The sequence below is a fragment of the Diceros bicornis genome, chromosome 39, assembly GCF_020826845.1.
Source record: "Diceros bicornis minor isolate mBicDic1 chromosome 39, mDicBic1.mat.cur, whole genome shotgun sequence".
Classification (NCBI taxonomy): Eukaryota; Metazoa; Chordata; class Mammalia; order Perissodactyla; family Rhinocerotidae; genus Diceros; species Diceros bicornis.
The window spans coordinates 2244152-2271636 of NC_080778.1; the positions used below are offsets into that span (position 1 = coordinate 2244152).

The 27485-nt window shown below is 44.4% G+C and overlaps 1 protein-coding gene across 2 annotated transcripts in view; it reads left to right on the top strand.

Moving 5' to 3' along the window:
• Window positions 1-27485, top strand: part of WDR27 (WD repeat domain 27) — a 90531-nt gene that overhangs the window by 15077 nt on the left and 47969 nt on the right. The window contains exons 3-16 of one of the 2 annotated variants that reach the window (XM_058533974.1): window positions 2871-3012; window positions 6646-6770; window positions 9748-9861; window positions 11195-11246; window positions 12816-12886; window positions 14807-14927; window positions 16309-16429; window positions 17933-18036; window positions 19208-19275; window positions 20412-20533; window positions 20933-21015; window positions 21683-21761; window positions 24468-24545; window positions 26786-26883. In XM_058533974.1, coding sequence (XP_058389957.1) covers window positions 2871-3012; window positions 6646-6770; window positions 9748-9861; window positions 11195-11246; window positions 12816-12886; window positions 14807-14927; window positions 16309-16429; window positions 17933-18036; window positions 19208-19275; window positions 20412-20533; window positions 20933-21015; window positions 21683-21761; window positions 24468-24545; window positions 26786-26883 — 1378 coding nt within the window. Of the gene's footprint in view, window positions 1-2870; window positions 3013-6645; window positions 6771-9747; window positions 9862-11194; window positions 11247-12815; window positions 12887-14806; window positions 14928-16308; window positions 16430-17932; window positions 18037-19207; window positions 19276-20411; window positions 20534-20932; window positions 21016-21682; window positions 21762-23358; window positions 23583-24467; window positions 24546-26785; window positions 26884-27485 lie in introns of those variants that run through there. The other variant, XM_058533973.1, reaches the window with a different exon arrangement.

Below are 27485 nucleotides of genomic sequence, written 5' to 3' on the forward strand. Positions count from 1 at the left end.
TGTTTTAAATTTCAAATTTCACTTGTTTATTGCTGATTTAGAGGAAAGTGATGGACTTTTGTATCCTGCAACCTTGCTATAGTTGCTTAATTTCAGGGTTTTTTTTGTTGATTCTTTGAATTTTCTATATAGATGATCATGTCATCTGTGAGCAAAGACAGTTTTATTTCTTCCTTACCAATCTGTATACCTTTTATTCCCTTTTCTTGTCTTATTGCATTAGCTAAGACTTCCAGTACAATGTTAAAAAGGAATGGTGAGAGGGGACTTCTTTGCCTTCCTCTTGGTCTTAGTGGGAACACTTCTAGTTTCTCATTTAGTGGTGAGATATGCTGTTGTGATGCTACAATGTTAGCTCTTGGTATTTTGTAGATATTCTTTATCAAGTTGAGGAAGTTCCTTTCTATTCCTAGTATACTGAAAGTTTTTATCATGAATTGGTGTTGGATTTTGTCAAATGCTTTTTCTGCCTCTGTTGATAAGAACATGTGATTTTCTTCTTTAGCCTGTTGTTGTGATGGGTTACATTAATTGATTTTCAAATGTTGAACCAGCCTTGCATACCTGCAATAAATTCCACTTAGTCTTGCTGTATAATTCTTTTTATACATTATTGGATTTGATTTGCTAATATTTTGAATATTTTGTTGAAGATTTTGGCATCTGTATTCATGAGAGATATTGGTCTGTAGTTTTCTTTTCTTGTAATGTCTTTGATTTTGGTATTAGGGTAATGCTGGCTTTATAGTATGAGTTCGGAAGTATTCCTTCTGTTTCTATCTTCTGAAAGAGATTGTAGAGAATTGGTGTAATTTCTTCCTTAAATGTTTGGTAGAATTCACCAGTGAACCATCTTGACATGGTGCTTTCTGTTTTGGAAAGTTATTAATTATCGATTCATATTCTTTGATAGACGTAGGCCTATTCAAATCATCTATTTTGTTTTCTGCAACATGTAACCTGCTGTCAGTCTTTCTCAGTATGTTTTTCATCTGTCATTCTAGTTTTCATCTCTCCAAGTTAGACTTGGGTCTTTTTAATATATTCCATGCCTCTATTTAACTTTTTGAACATATGGAATAAAGTTATAATGATTGTTTTAATGTCCTTATCTAGTAATTCTAACGTCTAGATCAGTTCTGGGTTGGTTTCAAGACCATCTTGATGGCATGTGGGTGTTTTCCATGTTTTCCTCTTTCTCTTGATTTTTGACTGAATGGTCTTGTCTCTTTGAATAACTGATTATTTTTGATTGATTGCTGGACATTATAAATGAAAAAAATGTACAGCTGGTTTGAGGTTCTGGATGATCTTAACTTCTTCCAGGGGCAATTTGTTTACTTCTGATAGCTACCTGGCTAAGGGCACCAGCAACCCCAGAAGATGGGTTTCAGCACTGTGAGGGCTGTTCTAATTCCAGTTTACCCACTCATTTGGTCTGGTCCTTTGTGTTCCTACTGTTAGCCTAGGGTGTTTAGCAACATGCCCCTCCTTCACCATAGTAGGCTGTATTCCTTTTTTAAAGCAGAAATTTATTAAAATCCATCCATAGGATTTTAGAGAAAAAAAAATGTATAGAGTCCTCAACCTTGAGGCTATTGACTCTATTTTCAGAAGTACTTTGTAAGGCGACAGAATTCTTTGCCCTTCTCCCAGTAAGATGCTTCTGTTAATGCCTCTGAAAATGATGCACTAATTATACCATTTTTGTGCCGTTAGCCCCATAAATATCTCAGCTTCTCAACTGCCTTTACTGGAATTGTCAGAAATTGCCTTTTGATAGATGTCTTCATGGGAGAAGTGGTCTCTGTTGCTAGGATCGTTTCCCTCAGTTTTCTTCTTCTCTGTGATTTTAATTCATTACTCTTGGATGCCTTAAAAAGTATATATATTTGAAAATTTTGTCCAGTTTTTCACATCATTCTCACCAGGAGAGTTGGTACAGATGAACTAGCTTGCCATGACCAGAGCAGAGCTGGCCTTGTCCTCGCGTCTACTGTCTACATACTGTCTACGTGCTGTCCACTCAGCTTACCATGGACCAGACAACCTCATCTACCCCGGTTCCATCCCGTCTCCCTTATGCCATCATTCAGCCAGGATTTCAACCTGTAACGCTGATTCTTTTTGCTCCATCCCTCCATGTCCATTGGTCAGCGAGTCTTCAATTCATCATCTCCTCTCCATCTCCAGCTCTGCCGCCTCATTCAGGCCTTTATTGCATCTCCTTTGGAACGTTTTGGTCTTACTGGATCCCCTACTCTGGTCTCTCTTCTATACTTACACCATATTACGTTTCTAGAAAATAAATCTGGCCATTGCTTGCCTCTGCTTGCACATTTTTCCTAACTTCCAATTTCCTAGAGCTCTATTGAAACTCTTTACGTAGTTGTCAAGCTGTTCATACCCTGGCTCCACCTCTCTCTCACTTCATCTTGTTACTCTGCTTGCAACAGCAGTTTCTTCAACATGCTTTGCTTTCCTGGAGACCCGAATGCTCTCCTCCTCATGTCAAATCCTTATTATTTTTCTTATCCTTCAATATCCAGCACAGCTGTTACCTCTTCTGGCATGCAGTGGGGATGCAATATGCATTTGTTTAATTATTAAATAATGAAGAAATGGAAGAACGAGGTCACCTGCATCATTTTCCTAGTGTGTGTTACATGTGATACCGAGTAACAATGAAATAGTCAACGTGAGGGAATAGTTTAGCAGTACATAAACGGGAATTTTAATAAATGATTAATATATGTTTGCAAAATTCAGTCCATTTAAATTCTTAGGTTTGAGGTTAAGTTGTTATGTTCTTTTATTCTTTAAATGTTATCTATAATCTATGATGTTTTTGTGTTTTGTTAATTTTTCAGCTTTTAGTGCTAAGAGGACACCATTGGCCAATTACTGCCATGGCGTTTGGAAACACAGAGAATCCACTTCTAATCTGTTCTGCATCACAAGACTATGTTATAATGTGGAACCTGGATGAATGCAGAGAGAAAGTACTTCAAGGTACATGAAAATTTAAAACATATTTTTAAAAATGTACAAAGGGAACAACTTATCCTTAAATATACTTGGTAACATAAGGGGGTTTGGGATCATTTTTGACTCATTTAACCTTGAAACCAGACATCTAAGCTGGGTGTTCTGTACGGGAAGCACACCAGGCCATTTGACCTTTGCTACATGTGAAGCTGATATCAGAGGCTCATTAGTTTTTATCTTGCATATTTTCTTATTTTTAAATTTGTGATTTTTGCAGAACTCTGAAAACATTTAGGCAAGTTGAAATATTCTTTCTTTACAGAGACACAGTGGTTGGCAAGTAAGTGAATAAGGTGTTGACAGAGAACATGGCAGGACGCATTTATGTGGTGTAATCTGAGGCATTGATGTCTGAGCTGGAGGATGAGAAGGAGCTGGGGGAAGGGTTGGCGTTGGGGAGTGGCACAGTGCTGGGTGGGACAGCATTTTAGGCAGAAGAATCCATCTCTGCTCACCCTCAGTGTGAAGACCTTGACCTATTTGAAGAACTGAGAACAAGCCCACGTGGTTGGAACATGGTGATGTTAGCAGAGATTTATCAGATGCACCTGAAAAGTTAGGTGAGGCCCACATTAAGAAATTCACATTTTATGCAATTACATTGAGAATTGAGAATTTGTAGGATTACTTTAAAAAATCAAATGTCAAGTAATCTTAGGCAACAGCATATATAATAGTTTATACCCCACCTTCACTTAATTTGTAGTATGATCACTCCAATATCAGTGTATCACCACGAAGTGCACATATGCATATACATATATAGTACAAGCATAGGTACCCACGTACATATACATGTAGTACATACACACATGAACATGCATATACAGTACACACACACAAATATGTATATAGTATATGTATACACATGCAACACACATATGCATGTGTATATAAAGTAGACACATGCGTACAGACACATATAGTACACATGTACATGCGTATATAGTACATACATCATGCATTTATAGTACATGTCCATGTGTTTATAGTACATGTATACACACATATATACTACATACATATATACATACACATGTACACACAAATATACATAAGGTACATATTTACATACATATATAGCACATACATACACAAGCGTGTGTATAGTACATGCACACATGTGCATATGTATATAGTATATATATATGCACACATATATAGTAAACACACAGTACATATGTATGTAGTATATACATATACCTATATGGTACACACATGCACACACATATAGTACATGCCTACAAAGCACATATGTATAGCACACACGTGTAGGCATATATAGTATACATAGTACACACGTATGCATGTATGCACACACATATATAGTACACACATACATATGTAGTACACACACACACGTGCATGTGAATAGTGACCCACGTGTTAGTTCTCTGCTCCCTCCAGAGGTCTTTGTAAATAGGCAATCCTCCCTGTTGGATGGGACTGCACTCCCAAAGTTTATTTTTAAGTTGCTCCTCAGAGCCTCACATGGATTTGATAGGTGGTGGTCTGCTGCCAGAACAGTGGGCAGAAGCGGAGCCCTGAGGCGTGACACTGATGCTCACGTGGAATCCCACACAGCGGGCACGCTGGAGCTGCTCCTGGTATCCTGCAGCTCTGCCAGGGGATCAGAACAGGCCCCTTCTCTACCCTTCACTTCGGGGCTGTGGGGGAGGGGTCCTCGTGAACTACAGGCCATCGGCTGTGGCCCTGCAGCCTGGGCAGGATCCAGCACAGTCAGGTGTGTTTAGGGGTCCATGGAGGTGGTGTGCTGACAGCACCTTTACGTCCAGTACCGATTTGGGTTTGCACTTGGACTGAGAACACGGTCTATGACCAGTGGCTTCAGAGTGCGGTGGTGTTGGTTGGTTTTCGGTCCTTGGATCCTGTTGGTCACTTGTTCCCAGTCCCTTCTGCTGGCTCCTTCTCATCCTTCTCATCCTCCTACTTCCCAGCATGGGAATATGGTGAATAGTGACCATGTCCTCCCCGTTAGAAAGCACTCCTTTGGGGGCTGCACCTGGGCCTTGGCTTTTGGAAACGCTTGTATGCTGACGACTGCCGCTGTGACTCTGCTGAACCCTCTCTCCTGACCTCGGCCTCACGGGTGGCCGGCCCCTGCACACCTCCATGTGGCTGTCTGATAGCATCGCACACTGCCCCCACAAACCCTCCTCCCCCAGTCTTCCCGCAGTGGCTCGGGGAGAAGCCGAGGCACCATCCCTTACCCCCACTCTCACACCCACATCCAGCCCGTGCGCAGACTCCATCTGCTTTACCTTCAGAACATATGCCTCGTCTGAGCACTTTTCACACCTCCGTGCCACCACGCAGGTTCACACCACAGGCATCTCACCTGGGTTGTTGTGCTAGCCTTCAACTGCCTCCCTGCTCCCCCTGCCCTCTCCAGCTGGTATTTTATTCTCAGTTTAATTTATTCTCAATTTATGCCCTGCCTTTGCTCAAAGCCCTCCTGGGCCTTCCCGTCTCATGCAGATTTTTGGAGCCAACAAGCTACAGCCCCTCGCCCACACCCCCAGCCTCACGGAGCAGCCAGGCACTGTCCTGCCCCAGGGCATTTGCTTCTGCTGCTCCTTCTCGGGATCCCTGCTGATTCTGCTGCTTCCTTCAGGTCTCTACTCAGATGTCTCCTTTGCTGTTGGCCCTTTCTGACTCCCACCCTGTACCCTGATACCGTTTCATACTTTGTTTTTCTCACCTGCTTACTTCCTTCTGGCATCCTACACAGCTTGTTTATTCATTTTGTTAACTGGTGTCTACATGTCCCTCCCCCGATCCCTCGAATGTGTGTTTTCCATGAAGACAGGGTTTCTGTCTGTCTGGTCTGTGGAGCTCTCCCTCAGGGAGGTGCCTGGGCAGCACAGGGCCCTGTTAAATCCTGATGGGTGGATGACCCCGTGTGTTTAGTCCTGCCCAAACAGAGCTCTGGGACATTTGTGTGTTGTCCTTTCTCCAGGTTCTTGGTCTCCCTCTTGACACGATCTTGCTGCACAACAAGCGGCCTCGGTCCCAGGGCCGGGCCACATGGGTACCGGCTCTGCTGCATGGTATGGGTGGGTCGAGTGGCCCTACCGGAAGCTGCAGGTCGGCCTGTGTTGTCACCTTGGGACCCACAGGCTGTCCTGGAGGTGTCCTCATGGTGGTGGGGAGGCCCTGGACGCTGAGGCTCAGATGGGCACACTGTCCCTTCTGCCCCCTGACATGGGCCAGAGCAGGTCACATGGCTGGACGCAGTGGGGTGGACGCAGGAAGGAGGAGTTGGGGTGTACTGGTCAGTCTGCATGACTCAGCCCGTGTGTGAGCACGCAGCCTTCCCAAGACCGTCATCCTTCACGACACTGAGTCATTTCCCTGCGGATAATTCCCGTGTCCCACATAGTCCCAGAAGAATATTTATATTCAACAGTTTTAGTACTTTCAAAGAGCCAAAATCATATCAAAGCTCCTTGTTACTCTGCTTGTGATTTTAGAATAGAGGACCGCATTGTCAGCGTTTCCCCACGAGGTTACTACAGTTATGCTAATGCTGTTGGCCTTTGATGAACTCACACTAATGATGGACACTCCCTCTAGGGTTGATTCCTCGAGGGACGGTCATGGGCACCCTTCTGGGAGAGGTGCTGTGTTTAAGATTTAGTCCGGATGATAGTGTGGTTGCAGTGTGTGCTGGAAATAAGATACTCATGCTGGATGTTGAGGTAAGATTGAACACCTGTGTGAGTCTAGTGGGGCGCAGACCTGATGGGGCCTCTCAGGTGCTGAGGTCCCACCTGCCTCTTGTCAACGGTATTTTTAATTGGGTGTATTTTTGTAAAGATGTTAGGGGGAATGAATGAAAACATATCTTTATCTTGCAATTGGAAAACCACTGGAATCAGATACTGCTATTTTATGTGAGTTGTGAAACCTCTACATCCCTGGGTACCAGGGATGACTTTAAACACATACATTCAGTAAAACACTTATTTCCTTGATATTCTTCTCCTTTTTTTAGTTTCATTAAATGTGTCACCTCTTCCTGTTTCTGTGATTTTTAATCTCATATTTGGCTGTGAAATGGTAAGCTTTCTTTGACCCGTTACAGAAGTGCCAAGTGTTGGAGAGCAGGAGGTGGGCTGGGGGTTGAGTGGGGCTTTCTGTTTCCTTGGGATTTGTGTTCTACTTCAGACACATTGTGAAGATAGATCATCTGAGGCCTGATGTCATGTATTGTCTTCTGTTTCCCAAATGAGTACAGTTAACAAAGCTATTTGCCTGCAAATAATTTTCTTGCCATATCCATGTTAAAAAATTTGCGTTGGGAAGGACGTTAGGCATAAAATCTTAATTGATTATTAATTGATGGTGAGCCCAGTGTGTGCCATGCAGTTTGGAGTACAGAGTGTATATTTGTGTTTTCAAACAACTTTTGGCCAAATTGTGAAATTGAGGCTCACACGTAATAAAAGGTTAATGTTGTTAAGTGAAGTCACAGTCAGATAGTGGGACGTGTCCTAGGGTTAGGCAGGGGCTTGGAGAGTTGTCCAGCATCCTAGCCTATGAAAGCGTCATGGATAGGTTGGTATTTGAGCTATAAATATTTACGTTTTGTGCAAACATCTGTTTTTTGTGTGTGTGAGGAAGATTAGCCCTGAGCTAACATCTGTCGCCAATCCTCCTCTTTTTGCTGAGGAAGATTGGCCCTGGGCTAACATCTGTGCCCATCTTCCTCTACTTTATATGGGACGCCGCCACAGCATGGCTTGATAAGCAGGGCGTTGGTATACACCCGGGATCCGAACCCCGGGCAGCTGCATTGGAGCGCATACACTTAACTGCTATGCCACTGGGCCGGCCCCTGTGCAAACGTCTTTTGATGGTTAAATGATATCAACGCAAATAATCCACAATCAATCTGTAAATCCAAATTGATGTGAGTTTATTATGAGCCAGATCTGAGGACTAGCCTAGGGCCTTCCTTCCCCAAGGGAGGAAGGGCACTAAAGAAGTGGGGTATACAGAGTGGTTATATACCTTCTTGGAACAAAGAGCATACATCACATATGACAGGAATGTCCCTTTTACAAATTGTCATAAGATGCTTAGCTGGCACAGCAGGTAGGTGGTCAGCAGGTCAGTGGTCACAAGGTGAGCACAGCAGGTCAGTAATTAATCCTTAGTTTCCAAGAAGAGATGCTTATCCTTAAAGAAATGCCAGTATGGGGGGAAGTTACATGCCTATCTTTACGGACATCATTCTTGTCTTTTGGACATTGTAAATATTTAAAGCAGACATACAATGCATGCTCATCAGGCTCTTCTGGAAAAACAAGGTTAGGTCGAATTAGTTTTACACCAAATGGCTTCCTCATATCCTCCAATATACCCTATTGCTTTGCATTTATTTATCAATGGATTAGCATTCGCTCGCCCTACCAAACATAACAAAACTCACCATCTCCATGTCAGGAAAAGGAAAACCAAAGTGAACCAGGAGGACACTGAGCACTGTCAGTGTTTGAGGAAGATGAGATGTCCCAGGAAGAGAAAATTATGAACCTGGGGTGACACCCCAGCCACTGACTTGGAAGTTCATGACAATAAAAGTGAGGTGGCAGACATGTGCTCCAGACTTTCTGTGTAGATATGGCCTGAAGTGGTCATTCTTTTCATGCATCTTAGCCACAGGCTTATAAAATGTGACACGATTTACCAAGGAAAGGTAATTTTATGGACATGGGTGGGCTGCCCATAGGTACATGAAGAGTTCACATTTTCTTAACAGAATTCTTAGGTAGTAAACAGTTTATGAAATTTGTTTTGAAAGACTTTAAACAAGTACTGAATGCTTTTTGTAAAGATTCTTTTTAACTAATGTAAAATATAAGTATAAATTAATTTATGGTTAATAAAATATCAAAAGGAAACAGTATTTTTCTGTGTGTACATTAGGGGATATTTATCTCATCTAAACTGAATGCTGTGAAGTTGAAGGAAAATGCCCTCTACCCAGTGCCTGGATCCCATGGGCACATTCTGTGGGGCTGACTGTGACCTTGGGGACCCCTGGTGCTCTCACCGCCCTGTTTCTCAAGCTGTGCTAAGGAATTCCAGCCTGTGACACTGTCTTCTGGGGCTGCTTGGCCATAAGAGGTTTCAGGGACTTACGAGGAAGGATAACTCATTAGTAGCTTGAACACATTCTGTGTTTTTATCTCAGTAACTGCCTGATGGAGGCCACTGCTGAAGGACAGCGTGTCAGGTAGATACACGTTGATGATGGCGGGGAGGGGTGAGGGAGAATGAAGGTGGAGCAGGGCTCCTCCACCTGCCTCTGCAGGGCCGTCCTGGGCGGTCCTGGCAGCAGAGAGTGGCATCAGAGCAGCATGTGGGAGGAGGACTGTGGGAAGACGGGAGGGCCTCGAGATACATGCTCCACAGCTTGGTTAGGGTTGGCCTCGGTTAGCTTTTGTCTTTCAAAGTTGCTGTTGATGTGGCATATGCTCCCCTCTTAGCTCAGCCAGCTGAATTTTAAATTCTAGGTTTATATACAGATAATTTCAAATTTGGAAGAGAGGATTATGTAAAGTAGAATTTATTTTAACAGAAACTGTTTTCTGTGAGATATATGTAACTTCTTAATGATAATAATTATCAGAACGTTCAGTTACTGATCTTCCTCATAAATTCTCCTAGAGCTTGTCCATACTAGCTGAGCTGGAGGGCCACCGGAGGCCTGTGACTGCAGCTGAGTTTTGTGCTTGGCAAGCACGAATCATCATCTCAGTGTCTGGGGACAGAAGCTTTAAGGTAAGGGAATGGCCATTGGACTACGTGTGCCTTCAGGTACCACAGGTGATTGGTTTACGGTCACTGCCACATACATACTTTTATTCCTACCACACTGTATGATGGCCGTCATCCTGAATCTCGGCCTGATGTTCTGGCTGGGGTCCCCGGCTGGGTGCGGGAAGACGATGTGGCCCTCACAGCACCCTCTTGTGTCCCTACAGTCCCAGACGGGCTTGAGTCAGCTGTGGACCCTCCTCCTCATATGCAGGCCCTTGGAGAGCTGAAACATTAATTTATCTCTACAATGTTGCCTCGGGACCAGAGCAGAAGAGCCATTTTCCAATATCAGGGGACTAATCAGAACTAAATTGACTTAAGAAGAAGATAATTTAAAATGCAAGCTCAGGGCCGGCCCCGTGGCTTAGCGGTTAAGTGCGTGCGCTCCGCTGCTGGCGGCCTGGGTTCGGATCCCGGGCGTGCACCGACGCACCACTTCTCTGGCCATGCTGAGGCCATGTCCCATATACAGCAACTAGAAGGTTGTGCAGCTATGACATACAACTATCTACTGGGGCTTTGGGGAAAAATAAATAAATAAAATAAAAAAAAATAAAATAAAATGCAAGCTCAGTTCCCATCCCACTCCAAGCTAGCCAGTGTTATGATTGTTATCCCACTGGCAAGGGGAGGACGTGACACGTTGCAATGGAAAAAAAAGTTGAGGGTAGTTAATAGCATCTGCAGAGAGAGGAGAGAATGTGAAAACGCTGGGGTCGTCATCTTGAAGTTTCTTGCCTGGTGAAACCAACTTGAAGTGGGTTCTTCCCTCCTCTGGAGCCAGCTGTCCGGCCAGAACCCCAGCCCTACCACTGACCAACTGCCGACAGATGACGGATAACTGCCCTGTGCCTCACTTTTCTTATCTGCAAAGTGGATGTGCTGGCGCCCATCGCCATGGGGGTTGTGAGCACTGCAGGAGCTAGTGTTGGGAAAGCAGCAGAGTGTGCCTGTCACACAGTAAATGTAGGGTGCAGGTTGCACCAAGCTTCATGCCTCCTCTTGGGAATGTAGATGAGGAGCTGGATGTGGCTCCAGCGTCATCTTGTCTTGGGTCTTCCAAACCCATAGGTTGTTATTTCTGGAAATGTTGTTAGGTTTTTTCTATATGATTCTGACATCTTTTATTGTGTTTCTACAGCTTTATTATCTATATACTTATTTTATTATTATTTTCTCTTTTAGAAAACCATTCACATAGATTGATTTGTAGTTGGGTAGAAGTACTGGTTGAAGCTATAGCAATAATGGCAAAGGTTTTACCTCTTCTAAAGAAATGTGTGTTTGTCCAAAGGTTTGGGACCATCATCTGGGATCATTAATATACAGCTCGTCAGTGTTAACAGGTAACTCGACACTTTTACATGTTTTCTGTCAGTAGGCTCTGCGTAACGCAGTTCTCCTGGTGCACGTATTGTTCTGTAAGCTGAAGCCATGACATTCAGGGGGATCTGAGTGTCACTCCTCAATGCCGTTTCACTCCCATCTGCACATAGAGATGATTCACTTAACAGTTACTTTTCTTGGAGGATATACTTGGACTCTGAGCCTTTCTATATCGGAAAATAGGAAAAGCGTGTTGGTGGGCTCTGAGGAAAGTGTTGTCCACCATCGGGAAAGGGGACCCTTTGCCATCCCATAGAGCCAGGGCCCAGAGCTAAGGGGTCTTCAGGGCCAACTGCCTGATGGATCCGGTGGGTGTGGTCGGGAGAGAGGAACATGCCTGACTCCTGTGGGCAGAAAGCACTCGTGAAGCTCGTGCGTTCTATGGCAGCTGCGTACTTTCCGCAGACTGTCTGTGGGTGATGCCTGACACCAATGGGTGATCACACAGGTGGGGTCACAGTGTTGAGCAGTGCAGTGCAAGTGCCCCTGGGGCTGCAACACTGTGGGGCTGGCGGTGCTGCAGGGTATGGGCGTTCCCAAACTTCTGTTGCCTATGACCTCCCATGCAGGTTTCCCCAAGCACCTCCTAGGACTGGTTTCCAGGGTTGCTGTGTACCTCTTGCATGCACAATCCAGTTAACGTGGAGAAGAGGAATAGAAAATTAATATCAGACAATTCCTTTCTTGGGACAAGTAACAAGAAAATACAGCTTAAAGAATATACAAATACCTTGTAACCTGGTAGAGTTACTCTTATATTTCCCCAAAGCTTCAGCACTCTTCCTGAGATTAATTTATCCATGTGGAGAATATGATATTTTAACAACTTGAATACATTTACCAATCTCAGGGATAAAGCATGTCTTTTGGAATTATGTTGGAATTATTTTCCTGACATTAATTCTGTGGAATTATTATTTGACTGTCAAGAAAACAATGGCAAACTTGGTTTTGATGACATTTATAGTTTATTTAGGATATGCCATGTTTTTAATAACTTTATCTTAATTTTCCTAAATTCTTGACAGTTTAGATTCAGAATAAGTTTTAAATGATAGGATATCTGAGGCAATAATTTAAAAAAAAAATGACATCCAGTTGACTGCTGTTTTCATCACTGATTTTATTATTTCTGGCTTACTCAAGCGTTGTTCTACTGTGAGTTTACTGCTCCTTGGGTACTGGTGCTGTTCTCACTCTGGTCATAAAGCTGCTGGAATCAGTGATTCAGGGAGTGGTGTGAATGACTGCACCAGGCTCTCTGCTTGGGCAGACGGGGTGGGAGCATCGGATCCGTCCTCACAGGCTGTAATTGTAATCGACACCTCCCAGTGCTTTTTTCCCAGTCTTCCCACACTCACTCACAAATAAGTTTGTATTCACTTACAGTTTCTGCTTCCTGGGGAAGAAATTATTTCGGAATAGTTCAAACTTGACTCAAAGAAATATTGTAAGTAAAACTGATAGTTCTCAGTTTAAAATATATCAAGTGCTTTTAAAGCTAAATATTCACATATTCCATTCCATAGCCTCCCCACTCCTGAGTCTCTTCATCGATGAAGAAAGTCAGCAGCTGGTTACTGGGTGTGCTGATGGCCAGGTGAGAGCACCACAAAATCCATTTCCAATTTCAAATGTTGTTACGACTAAGTGAACACGTGCATAGAAGGTCTTTGGTTACTTTGTGCTCTTTGTGACTTGAAGGAACTAGTCGGCCTCAGCTGCTGAGACGAGGCCTTTGGGGGCCCCGGGCGTCACTGTGGGGTTTTCACACCCCCGCCTGGACCCTCGACTGCAGAGGAGCTGTGCATCTGTACATCCTAAAGGCTCCAGTTGAGAACGACTCACACAGCCGTTAGTGTCAGCTTTATGTTTTGAAGATATTTGATCTTTTTCAAAACTTAGTTTTTTAGGTGAGACATTTAGGTTCACTTCACAAAGTATGGATACTATTCCCACCCCCCCCCTTTTTTTTTGGTGAGGAAGATTTGCCCTGAGCTAACATCTGTGCCCATCTTCCTCTATTTTATGTGGGACGCCTGTCACAACATGGCTTGATGAGCAGTGCATAGGTCTGTGCCTGGGATCCCAACCTGTGAACCCCAGGCTGCCAAAGTGGAGCACATACACTTAACCACTACACCACCAGGCCGGCCCCCTATTCTCTTTTTCAAAAGATCCTCTTGATATAATTTGGGAAAGTTCTTCCCTCCTGTGAGTCTTCTTTACTTTCACACAGAACACTTCACTTGTGACACTTCTGGTCACCGAATGTGTGGGGTTTTCCCCACAGGAAGCAACTCTCCACGACACCAGCAGGGTGTCCTACAATCTAACTGAATCTTGACACTGTCTGCCTGGAGAGAGGGCCAGACCCCACAGGTTAGGGGCTCAGTCCCACAAGATGCCCCCACTTCAGATACCAATTGCAAACAGTAGGTCCCCAGGTTACCCACAATTTCTGCCTGACTTGGCTACAAATTGGAGGTTCCCAGGACCCCCTCCTCGAGTTTGATTAATTTGTTAGAGTGGCTCACAGAACTCAGGGAAGCACTTGTTTATCAGTTTATTGTATAATAAAGGACATGATAAAGGATACAGATGAACAGCCAGGTGGAAGACTTACAGTGGGTGAGGTCTGGGAGAATCCCAAGTGCAGGAACTTCTGTCCTTATGGAGTTGGGGGGCATCACCGTCCTGAAGTGGATGTTGTCACCAACCCGGAAGCTCTCTGAAGCCATCCTTTTGGGATTTTTATGGAGGCTTCATTACATGGACAGGATTGATTAAATCATTGGTCATTGGTGATTGAGCTCAATCTCCAGCCCTTCTCCCTTCCCCAGAAGTCAGGGGTGGGACTGAAAGTTACAGCCTCTAATCATGTGGTTGGTTCCACTGGCCACAGCCCCCATCCTGAGGTGACCTAGGGGCTTCCCAAAGCCACCTCATTCACATAAGGAAAGACACCTGTGCAGCTCTCATCATTTAGGAAATTCCAAGGGTTTTAGGGGCTCCGTGCCAGGAACAGCGTCCAAGACCAAATATATATTTCTTATTATAAATCACAATATCACAGATATATTTTTGTAAAAGAAGATAATTTCATTTTGGCAAAGTTGACTGCTATCACCCAGTGACATGTCAGATGTATTTGTGGCTGTGTATTCATGGTGTTTGGTTTAGAGAGAATGGGCTGGACTCCTGGAGATGAGAGCATGGTCTCCTCTTAGGTAGAGTGCTTTGTAGAAGACCTGTAAGTCTGTCTGCACCTAAAGTCAGTACTCTTGACTGACATGCCGATACGAGGAAGTACTCTGAGATTGTGGGATGAAGGAAGGAGGGGATCTGAGAATGGGCGTTAGGACCAGAGAAGAAGGTCAAGGGGGATCTCTGAAGGCCACTTGGACTTGTCTCTTGTTCCTGTCTGCTCCCAACTCATTTTTCTCGTCTGGCTTTTCCTGCGTTTTCATCTGTACCATTTGATGAGCGAGTCATGTGTCTATACATTTTGCTTTTCCAGCTTTGGATCTTCAGTTTGGGTGAAAGACATCATTATCGTTGTGTGACACATGTTGACCTAAAGAAAAAGACAGAGAGTGTCTCCTCCAGGAAGGTCAAGTCCCAGCCCCACAACCTGCCAGGTACTCTCAGTCACTCAACTCCTCTGAGGGGCTCATGCTCCACCCACAGCACTCCCTGAGCAGCCTGTCTAGGGTCCTATTAGGGGTGGTGGAGGGAGAATGGGGAGGAGATGGTTTCTTATTAGGAGAAGACCAGGGTCATGACCTTAGACATCCACCTGGTACCAGGCAGGTCTTGTGAGAAAGGATGGGGTGGGAGTGAGTGAAGGCTCCTCTTGTGTGCTTGGGGAAGTTTGGTGAACGGGGAGCCTGGTGAACACCAGCTTCTGCTGGTGGTTGTCATGGAGTGGGGAGACCAGGGGGGACAGACCTTCCAGCCTTCCATGAATTTTTCCATCCTGAGCAGACTGGTGTACTGCACATCATAGATTCCACTTCCATCAGTCTGGCCCTGCCCAGCATCCTCCAGGTCCTCAGCTGGTTTTCCCTGCACACCACAGATTCCACCTCATCCAGCGCAGCCCAGCCGCCATCCTCTAGGTCCTCACCTGGTCTTCCCTACTCATCACAGATTCCATCTCATCCAACGCAACTCGCTATCCTCCAGGTCCTCACCTGGTCTTCCCTGCTCATCACAGATTCCATCTCATCCAGCCCAGCATCCTCCAGGTCCTCACCTGGTCTTCCCTGCACATCACAGACTCCACCTCGGCCAGCCCTGCCCACCATCCTCTTGCTCGGCACCCGTCTTCTCACTCTGCCCAGAGTGGCTTCCTCCTGTCCCCATCTCACTCCATCACCACCTGCTCTAGTAGCTCCCATACTGTCACAGAAGGAGCTGGCATCTTTCTAGAAGCACTGTTGATTTTACAGTTTAGTCCGGCTAACGGCTCTGTTTTATAGGTGTGTGCAGTCCAATAATTTTCATGTTACAGCAAGCATATTTCTGCTCTGCTGCCCTTCAAGTTTATCATCATTCTTATTCTTTCTTTTAATTTAGTTTGTGTGGTTTTTTTTTTGTGTGTGTGGATAGCTTTAAATTCTTTCTGTTTAAAGTAGGTCAGAAATTACCTTTATCTAATATATCTATTTTTTCCTAATGCTTTAAACTTTAGCCTTCATGATTTCCTGTAAATACCCGTTTGTGACAAAGTCGACCCTAAATCCACTTTAGGAACACGCGTGGAACTCTGAGTTGACCAGCTCCTCCTTGCTTGTGTTTCCTGGTTCTATACTTGAAACTCCATCTTTCTGCCCTCCAGGCCGCACGTTGGAGTAAAGAACCTTGTTCTTTACAATGTGTGTGTCTGAGTGTTTCTTACTCATGAGTTATTCTAGCTGCAGATATTTCCTACAACGTCTCACCCTGTTAACTGTTTGCCTTTACCTTGGTCGGTCATTTTAATTTCACTTCTCAGATTATCAATAATTCTGTTCCTAGAAGAGAGTCAGCTTCCCTCCACGAATGGACCGGAGAAAGGAGGAGAGACTGAAGTAGCGCTTCCTATCCTGAGTCTGGCGCACTGTGACCTGTCGCTTGTTCTAAGTTCCGAACGTGGATTGTAAGTACAAAGAACGTGGCCAATGCTGCATGAAGAAAACCTCTTCAAGTAGGTTCATTTTTTAAGAATGAGTAAAATAAAACCAAATTATTTTTATCTGTTTGAGTAATAATAACTGTTATTAGGATTGTGTATTTTAAGTCCTTAAAGGTAAACTTGATTAATTACTTTTAAGTCTATTTTTTAAAAGAAATGAGATTATTTTAAATTTTGCTCATCAAGATCTAGGCAGATCTTGACTCTGTAATAGGGTCAAGGGGAGACAGTCATAACTCATTCTAAATTTTTCCCCCATCTGCGCCGTATAGCATACATTTAAAATTGACCCCAAGTGAATTTTATTTGTTTCTATGTTTGATAGAAATATTATACATATTTGGTAATGTAAGGAAGCTGCTGTTTGTGATTAAAAGAATATATTACAATTGTCTTCACCTCTGGCCCACGCACAGCGTGGAAAGCTCCAGAGATGACTAGAGACCAGCCTCCAATCTTCCTGGACGAGGAGCAGTTGTTGGGGATGGAGACCTGAGGAGCCTGCTGGCCCAGCTGCAGCCCTGCCTTGATGGCCCAGCAGTGGCGGCCACTGCCTGGTCTACACCACGGGGCTGAGGCAGGGACGGGAGCAGACGCTTGGCCTGTGCTTGAGCGGATTAGAGGACCTGAGGCCATGGATCCCTGACGTCTCCTCTTAGAGCAGAGGCAGGGCACAGAGGATGCGATTTCTGTTCACGATGACCCATCTGGTCGACTTTTGGAGTGGTGTTGGAGGACGAGGACACAGAGAATGAGCCCCAGGGGCTTGGGGGCTGTTGGAGCCAGGTGACCGAGGCTGGTGTTTGGACTAGTGTTCTGGAGCTGGTAGTGGGAGAGAGGTGGATCTGGAGAGCCGTGCTGAGTCTGTCTGGCAAGCCTCAGTCCAGAATGAGGCTTATTAGTCAGTTTATTAACCTTTATCTAGTTTGTAAACTGAAAAAAAAGAAGCAACAGTGGAGCTCGTTTGCCTTCCTGTGAACTCTGCTACTCTGGGTGTAGTCTCTCTTGGGCTTGTTTCCTCATTTCCTAATGCTGCCTGGCAGGACCACTAGGTGCACCAGTTGGTGGCACTAAGCCTCACTCGCAGGGGCGCCCACCTGTGCGGTGTCTTGCAGAGGTCGCAGGCACCAGTCTCTTTTGTGACATCAGAAGAAATAAAAAACCTTGCAGATCACAGTTGATTTGGGACCAGTTTGTGGCCATTTGTGTTACTTGTCTTCACTAGACAGTGGATGCCTAGAAAACCCCAAACAATTTTGATAGCAGCCGGGTCAAATGTAACTGTAGATCATAGATGGTTAGAACCAGCCTCCCACAACAGCAGGTGAGAAACCTGTGAGTTGTCACCGTTATTCGTCGCTTCGTTCCACTTGCTGGAGAATTAGTGTGATGTTCAGTGACACGCTCTGGAACTGAAGTTTAAGGAGTAAGATCAGTACAGTTATTCTCTTTTTCTTTTAAAATTAGTGTTTCTTCTGAGAACGCCAGCTGCTTGTGGATTGGAAGCTCAGCTGGTTTATTCATATTTAACTTGGCAAACTTTGAACTGGAAGCAGTTTTGTATTACAAAGGTGAGATCAGAATTCAAATAGAAATTTCATATGACATTGACATTTTCTTTGTCTACTATCTGGGGAGTAACAGTTTCAGTGTAGAAGGCCTGTCCCCTGAGTTTGAGGACGAGATGGGTCAATCACTAGCCCTAGCCGGCTCTCCTCAGGGTCACGGTCACCTCTGTGCTGCTGAATCCCACGGATGGTGTCTCGTTCTGCTCTGACCTCTGGTGGTGCCCCCCGGAAGCTACTCCTCGTCCTTTGTCCTCTCCCCTATCTGGCTCTGTGGGACGCCCTTCCCCTCCTTGCTCGGGGGTCTGTGCCAGGTTGTATCAAGGACTCTTATGTTAGCTCTCTCAGTATTTCACGCTGAAGACGTGGCACCCGTGCCTGGACAACCTCACAGCATGTCAGACTCAACCTGTCTAATTTGAGCTGATGTGCTCTCCTTTCCAACCTGATTCCTGTCCTAAGATTCTGTCCACTAAGTTGCTCCCGCCAGAAATGTAGGCATGACTACCGGCACCTCCCTCTTCCCTCCCCTCAGTCCCACCTCCAGTCATTTCAGTGCCCCTCTTCTGGGAAGGGGCCCTTCTCTTCCCTCCCATCCCCTCCCCTGCCCCTCCCTCGTGGGCAGCAGCCAAGGTCACTTTTAAAGGCAATCTCCCGCCTTTCTCCTTTAAGCTCTCTAGGCCCCGGAAGCTTTGGGGATGGAGTGGATTCTTAGTTTCGCCCAGGCCCAGGTCTCACCTCTTCCTGGGAGGTTGCTTCTCCCTTCTCATCGTGTTCCTGCTTGGTTAAGGGACTTTCCTTGAGCTCTGTAAACGTTGGTGCCTGAGCGCTGCTCCTCATTCCTGGGCTGGCCAGTCCTGCTGTCCTTTAAGACTCAGTGAAATGTGGCTCAGATCAGGGTCTATGTTCTCATGGGAACTCTGTCTTTCCTCCCCAGCACTTTCACAGCCATGTTACAGAGTTATGTTTGTGGTCTGTGCTGAGGTCCACTTCTCCACGGGGCTCCAGCTGCACCTATGGAGGGACCCTGACTTGCTCTCTTTGCATCCCAGCCCCCACCACGGCCTGTGTGCAGCGGGCACTTAGGATACGGTGAATAGATGTGTCAATGAGTATTTGGTTCTCTTTCCCTACCCCTTAATCATTGCTTCTTCATTTCTCTTTGCTGAAAATGAAGATTTTAGGAACCTCAGCATTCAAGTTGCCGGATCATGTGCAATGGTGAGCAAAACTGGTCATCATGAGGTGAGTCACGAAACATTGCTGTACTTGAATTCTGTAGGATGCATCTGTCTGTCCTATGATCTACACTTACCTTCTTCCCTGTATTATAACGACTGGCTTACTAACTGAGATTTATCCGTGAAAGTTTGAATGACTCACACAGTAGTGTGCAATTTCTATTACCAAACTATATAATAGTGTAAATATATACTCTATGTATACATACTATATAATAGGACTGTGTATAGATATACACTATATAATAGTACTATGTTTACACACACTATATAATAGTACAATATATATACATATTCTATGAAGTACTATATATAATATAAACACTCTATAATAGTACTATATACACACACTCTATAATAATACTATATATATACATACTCTGTAATAGTACTCTTTATATACACACACTCTATAATAGTATTATATATATATATAAATACTATATAATAGTACTATATATGTAATATACACACTGTATAATTGTACTATATATAATATAAATGTGTATGTATACACATTCTATAATAATACTACATACACTATATATATACATATACTATATATATAATATACACACTATATAATAGTACTATATATCATATAAACACTATATAATAGTACTATATATACATACAGTGTATAATAGTACTATATATACACACTATATAATTGTACTATATATACATATACTATATAATGGTACTATATATACACACACTATATAATGATACTATATATACCTATACTGTATAATAGGACTATATATGCACATAGTATATAATAGTACTATATGTACATATACTATATAATAGGGCTATATATACACACACTATAAATTGGACTATATTTATACATACACTATATAATAGGACTATATACACACACACTATGTAATAGTACTATATATATAAATACACTATATAATAGTACTTTAGATACACATACTGTATAATAGGACTATATAAATACTATATATAACAATGTGATATTACCTATATATATACACTGTATAATGGTGTAACTATAAGTGAAGCAGATTTAATTTTTGAAGCACTGTATTGATGACGAGAGTTATGGATACACGTTCACACCTGTATCACAGCAATAGAGTTAATTCACACCCCGTCCCTCCCGTGCAGGCGTTCTGCTTACTCACGTCCATGTTCGGAAGTGAGGTTGCCATGTTGGAGATCCACGTCGCCGCTCTGATGAGGTCTTGCCGGCGCCCCGACTTGGGAGAGGATCTCTCAGTGCTGCCTCGGTACAGTCTGTTCAAGGAGGACATACAGGAGCTGGTCTATCAGTTGGCAGAATTTAGATTCCTTTTTATCTTAAGAAATTAAAGTTTAGTAAACTCTGAAAGAAATTCTTGCTCGTGCCAATGCCTCCATCTTGTTTAAATCTAAATGGCTCATCATTTATTTTAATGTGAAACACTATTTTATTTCAGGATAGAATTTAGATTATAAAACAGCACTTTTATTAAAAATATTAATGTATTTCCGGGAAGAATAAGCTTGATAGTTTCCTTACATTCAAATATTGCATATCCATATCTGTGTGAATTAATCATGAGAACTGTTCTAAAACATGCATTTTGTTGCAACAGCTCCATTGTAGTATTTTGCCCTCATAGTATGATTTTGTGTTTTTATTTTAGCTCTGGTGTCTTACCAACCTCTCCACTGTATTTTGGAATTGTTGAGGAAAAAAGTGGCAAGCCGGCTAGTCAAAAACAATCTGGTTAGTATAACATTCTCTGAATATAAAATACAAAAGTTGTTCCTTCTCAGTTGTTATGATGTTAGCATCGTTCTGTTGCTTTGTGAATTTGTGTTTGTCAAAGACAGCGTTCAGGGCATCCTTCTTTCCGTTACACCTTTGTTTCTCTGCTTCTTTGCATTCTACATGCTGTTTTTGGTAGGCAATGTGCTAGATGTTTCTTCTCCTGAACTAGGTATAATTCATAGGAGTTCAAAAATATTTAATTTTTAGTGTCCCATGAACAGAATGTCACATAGACTGAGTTCTGCCTGTGGCCCATTTCATGACAATGTGGGCAGTCTCTTCCTGATGACGCCCCTCTGGCCAGCACTGCAGGGAAGAGCTGAGGTTTTAGTCCATAAGGATTTGAAATACGCAGTATTAAACATATTGCAATTCTGTGTTATTTAAGGAAGGAGAAAAACATGTTTTGTTGTCTTCTTATGCCTTTAATGGCCTTGACTTAACCTTCTTTGCTGGTATTGGTTGGCTTGGCATGAGCTATGAAATCTCTTAAATTTTTAGGTCATAAACTCATTCCATCTGTTTGAACTTTTCTGTTTTTAAGGCACCGTGTTCTTGTTGTGTCCAGAATGAAATGGCAATGTTAAATATTTGCTTCACCTTTAAACTCATTTTTATACAGCTGTACGGAGTGTCGTAAAGGACCAGCCCCTGATTTTCCACAGTAGAGTCAGGTCATCTGGGTACGCAGCCGCCCCGCAGTGAGTAAAGCAGCGCACAGGCCACTCGCACTGGAACAGGAGCAGCGGTGTGGCGCGCCGTGGAGGCAGGGCTCAAATACAGACAGAAGTGTGTCCTTGAGGGTCATCTCGGGAGTGAGGAGACAATGAACGAACAGCAGTTAAAATGTGGACCTCAGAATGTTGCAGTCACAGAAGTGGCAGCAGCAAGCATTTATTGAGTGCTTACTGTGTACCAAGCCTCAGATCACCCTCAGATCAGATTATCCTTGGTTGATAATCGTGATAATGAGTGATAACCTAGTGAGGGGAGAGGAGAGGGTGGACTGGGACCAAGAGAGAGGGAGGCAGCGATGGAGGCCTGTCTACACTGGCCTCGCTCTAACTCGGGGCATTAAAATCCAGTCTGTTCAGCACTGGCATCAGCAGCCCTGACTGTTTGAGGTGGGCGGGGAGGGGTCAAAGACGAGGAAATGTGAAACGGCGATGTTTGAGGACTTTCAGGTCCTGGTGTCTCAGGAGCCCCATGTCTCTGAGGCAAGCTTGGCTTTTCTGTCTAAAATGCAGACGTGCCACCCTCCTCCCACCCCAAATCTTGACCCTTTATCTGTTCTTAACGCAGTGACAAAAATGGCCATTACCTGGAAGCCCCATGGGGCCCCCATGCCGAGCACAAGTGGGGTCTTTGGTAGGCTCTCCAGGGTTCTCCTTGGTTGGCATCCACCCACCCGTCCCCACTGACCTCACCTCTACCGTGCTTCCCGCTTGGACCCCCTGTAGCCACATCTGGTCACCCTGTCCCATCTCATCCATCTGTCCCTCCTGCCCTGGCCCTTCCCTCCCCGGTGTGCTTCCGTGTGGTTCCCCCAGGTCCTGTAGGGCAGCCAGCCTCTGCTTTCAGTGTGCAGGCTGCTGTCCTGGCCGCTCTGTGTAAAGTTACAGCCTCCGCCACCTCTGCCAGCCCATTCCTGCTTTACTCCTTCTCTTTGGCTCAACCACTGGCTGACATGACTGTGTGTTTTACTGATTATCTGTTCCATAAACCCCCGGGCCTGGGACAGCACCTGGCACCTCGGACCCTCACACAAAGCACTTGAGGGCAGGTGGATGGATGGATGGATGGATTCTGAATTTGTGCCCCAGCAAAACTGCACAGCAGTCCATGCCCTGACCCTGTGGGATGGCTCAGCAGTAGTGTCATCTGTACATTCAGTGTGGACTGCTAGGGTCCACAGTATTGAGACATGTTTTGAGTGTGGGGCCCTGTGTGGGAGCCCAAGGGCAGGGCGGGGGCCAGAACATGGACGGCCCTGGGTTTGAACTTTACAGGAAAAGTACACGGTGCTGTTACAGGATTTTCAAGGGGATCACCTGGTCGGGACACGCAGCACGGCAACACCTCTGAGGCAGTGTGAGATGGATGGAGAGGATGGGAGGCTGGCCTTGACTGTGCCCGCCTCTCTTCCTGGTGTGCTTCCCAAACTCTAGCCCACAGGTGGCATGCTTGCTCCTCCTCATGCTCCCAGCTAGTCCCTGCTCAGTGGCCCTCTGCCCTTTGTTCTCTGTGGGGGACACTCTCCTCTGATTCTCACAGGGCTTGTGTCCTTGCCTTATCCAGGCCCCAGCCGGTGTCAGCACCCCGGGGGAACTTGCGGATCCTCAGCAAACATAGAGCCCCCAGGTGTGGCCCCCTCCTGCCCCGTCTTGTCCTGACAGCTCTGGGCTGAGCGTGGTGCTCGCCCTGTGTGGCCTGGATGCAGGTGCAGGGTGGGGATGTGGCTGTCCCCATGTCTGTCCCTGGACCTCAGCACCACACATCCAGGGCACACACAGCATGGGCTCTTCCCAGTGCTGTCAGAAGGGAGGGGCAGCTCTCCAGGGCTCTGTGCATCTGAAAAATGGGCCAGTACAAGGTGATTGTTTAATTAACATCATTATTTAAAGTTCACATTTTATTAAAGGGAGAATTCAGTGTGACTTCCTGGTACTTTGCACTTCTGTTTCTGAATTGACTTGTAGAATAATGTCCATAAATGGAATTTGACTTCTATTATGATTATATAAATCTATTCTCTGGAAAGGAAACAATGTCATAAGAATCATAGTTTGTATTCAATTTAAGGGACATTCTGCCTTTTTGAGAAGTTTTTTTTTTTCTCTTTTTTGCTGAGGAAGATTAGCCCTGAGCTAACATCTGTGCCAATCTTCCTCTACTTTATATATGGGATGCCGCCACAGCATGGCTGACGAGTGGTGTAGGTCCAGGCCTGGGATCCGAACCCGTGAACCTAGGCTGCTGAAGCGGAACGTGCCGAACTTAACCATTAGGCCAGGGGGCTGGCCCCCTTTGTGAGGAGTTTTTTGATTTATAACTCTTTCACACAAATCTCACGAAATGCGATCAATAGATAATTTACAATGTGATCTTTGCAAAAATAATCTTAGTTTTTTTCTAGTAATCCATAATTTGTAAGTAAATAGCACAGTATTCTCCAGAATTTTTATACCTAAATATGCTTTATTTTCCAGTAGTGAATCGCCAATATAGATATATAATTGGAAAAATAGCTGTTAAAATTAAAATAATTAAATGTTCAGTTTATTAGTAACTTGGGACACTGAAAATGTTTATGTATTTATATATATTTTTTCACCACAAAATATAGGTCTGTTAGAATCTTAGAACTTTCAATCTTTGAGAATGACGTAAGAGTTTTCTTTCCACAGTGTAACCATGTTTTTACCAAAAACTAACATCAAGAATGATGGTAAAAGATCTTCAAGCTGCAAGAACAATACCAAATGGTATGTAACTAGTTTATGCATTCAAAGTAAATTTGAAATAATTTGAAGAGACCCTTCAAATATTTAACTGAATTTTTTTCAGACAAGTATAAGACCTTCTTTTTTTTTAAATTTTTTTATTTTTTTGAGGAAGATCAGCCCTAAGCTAACATCCGTGCTAATCCTCCTCTTTTTGCTGAGGAAGACCGGCTCTGAGCTAACATCTATTGCCAATCCTCCTCCTTTTTTTTCCCCAAAGCCCCAGTAGATAGTTGTATGTCATAGTTGCACATCCTTCTTAGTTGCTGTATGTGGGACGAGGCCTCAGCATGGCCGGAGAAGCGGTGCGTCGGTGCGTGCCTGGGATCTGAACCCGGGCCGCCCGTAGCGGAGCGCGCGCACTTAACCACTAGGCCACGGGGCCGGCCCAAGGCCTTATTATACACAAATTTGTATATGTTTTTTATATATATCCTTTTAGTCAAATTTAATTCTTTCATATTAATCATTTTTCAGACATGCTGTTATTTTTACCACCTTAACAATTTTGGTATAATTGTTACAATTTAGTTTTAGAAAGTATTGTAGCTAATGATTATTCTTGATAAGCTTCTTAGGTAATAATTGGATGGAAAAATTTGAGCAGTTCTAGTGCTGAGTGTTAATTTTGAATGGTTTGATTTGGAAAGGCTCCCCTTCATCCAGCATCCCCATGGCCCTGGGCTGGCCTTCTGGCTCTGGCTCCATACCCTTGTGTGATGTGCACAAGTCCCACAGATTCCCTGGGCCCGTTAATCTAGACAAGAAGGCTTTTGGGGGGCCCCCCAGGGCCCTCCCAGTTCCACACTTGAAGGTTATGTCATCTAAACAGAGATTTGGGCTACAGTGTTTAACATGTTACTCACTTAATGCAATCGCATCTGCACCTGGACAGTCATGAGCTCTGCAGAAACGTGCACCAAACGCTGATTTTACCTGTAGTTAGTGATGTTTTCTTGAACCCTGTGGCTCTTCCTGCCACTCTCTGCTGCTCTCCATTTGAGTTGGTCATTGATGTTAAGTATGTGCCTACAACAAATGCCCTCAAACCCTATAAAAACATTCAGTGGTCCAGGGTGAAATGCGGCATCCAGAGTTATACTGAACTCTGATTTTTTTGGTGATATTTTTCTATGAGGAGCCTGGCTCTCCAGCCTGAGCAAGTCTCGTTGATACGTTTCTGGCCCTCGGGGTCATTGTGCTGAAAGGCTGCAGGTGGCCGAGCTGGTGATGACCCAACACGATGTCCTGGGTACAGGCAAATGTTTCCTAGAGAAAGGCGATCTGAACACCTTCTAGATTTGACTTCGAGAGGATGGCCTTGTCTCTCTGCCAGGCAGGCTTGCAAAACCAGTCTTACAGCTTTTACAGAATACACATGGTAGGAATAAATGCATATTCTTTGTCATTCAGTAACTTCCAGTTTTTAGGACAACATACTTTGAGATCGCAGCAATTTTCCCTTTCCTGCCCTGTGCTGGGCGCCTGGCGTGTTTCTACGTTTCTCAGACCCCGTAACGACACTGTGACAGGTGGTTTCCTGTTCAATTTACGGTGTGGATCCTGGGACTGAGGAGGCCACAGGGGTACAGTGAGGAGTCAGCCTCACACCGCCAGGCTGGTCCCCGGCCCATGGCCTTGCACCACCTGGTGGCTGTAAAACCAGTTGCTGAAACTGAACAACGGAGAGATTTTGCCTCAAGGTCTGGCTGCCCCTAAGATGGGCCATGTGCCCTGCTCACAGGTTCCTCCTGTCCTGCCCTGGATCTTGAGCTTCAGTCCTTTTTCCCAGCCTTCCTTGGCTTCATGTAGAAACTGGGAATGTGATTATTTTCATGGTAAATAGAAGCCATTTGTAGATTATTTGAGTAATTAGTATTATGACAGCCACCCACATAGAGTATGAAACTGAGATGTAAAATGTGTTTTCTCTAAGAACCCTCCCCCAATCATCATAGTCTTCTTGTCAATTTCTATTAAACCCGATAAATCCTTATATTTTATACTTAAAACACATGCATTTTTTGGCACTATGGAATATAAGTCTATATTAAAGAGTTATTTCATGGTTTTGAATCTAAGAGTTTATATATATATATTCAAATTTGATGGAATAAAATTATACATGCAAATAGGGGAAAATCCACTTCTAGTTTGATTTTGATTTTTAATCTCACTTTGAACTGTCTCTTGATCTTTATTATCTCTGATCTTCCTTAAAGTAAGGAATACCGTTTGGAGAGCTCTCTGCCCAGCAGACTCAGCAAGCAGCTCGCTGTAGCCGGTGACACTGCGGCCGTGAGCTGTCTTCAGTTCTCAGGTAGGCTGAGTCAGGTGGGAGCCTGCTTTGCGGCCTGTGTTAAGAGTCTCTTCTGCCCATTGTTCCGTGGTAAACGGATTTTTAAAATCTTGGTTACTTGAAGTTATGTGGCCTTGTCTAGTCTAAGTTAAAATCAAAGCTCACTTCCCCCTGAGTGGAGGCAGAATTAGTGCAGAGCATTGGCGTTTGGGTGGTGGCTCCTGTGGCACACCAGCACCTGGAGTGGGGATTACAAGCTCCTCCAGGTCTGCGCTCTGTGTGTCTGACCGTCTCCTCCAGAAGCTGTCAAGGGGGCCTGGCAGGAGGGCTGCCCATGAGGGTTATTTGTAGGTGAAGAGAAGCTACAAAATAGTCACCGACTTTCCCCTGGAGACCGGTCATCTGGTTTGTCGATGGGGTGAAGGAAAGTGCACCCATGTCGCGTGTCAGCACCGTCCCTCCCTCAGATGGAGCCTTTCCTGCAGGCGAGCTCTCCCAACCTCCTGGAGCCACTCTGCTCTCAAGTGTGTCAGATGCCTTTACCAGACTTCTTTTCTGGGACATCAGCATTTCTCTAAATAAAGTTTGGAAGAAGTTAGAAGGCAGCCCTCCTATAGGTAGCT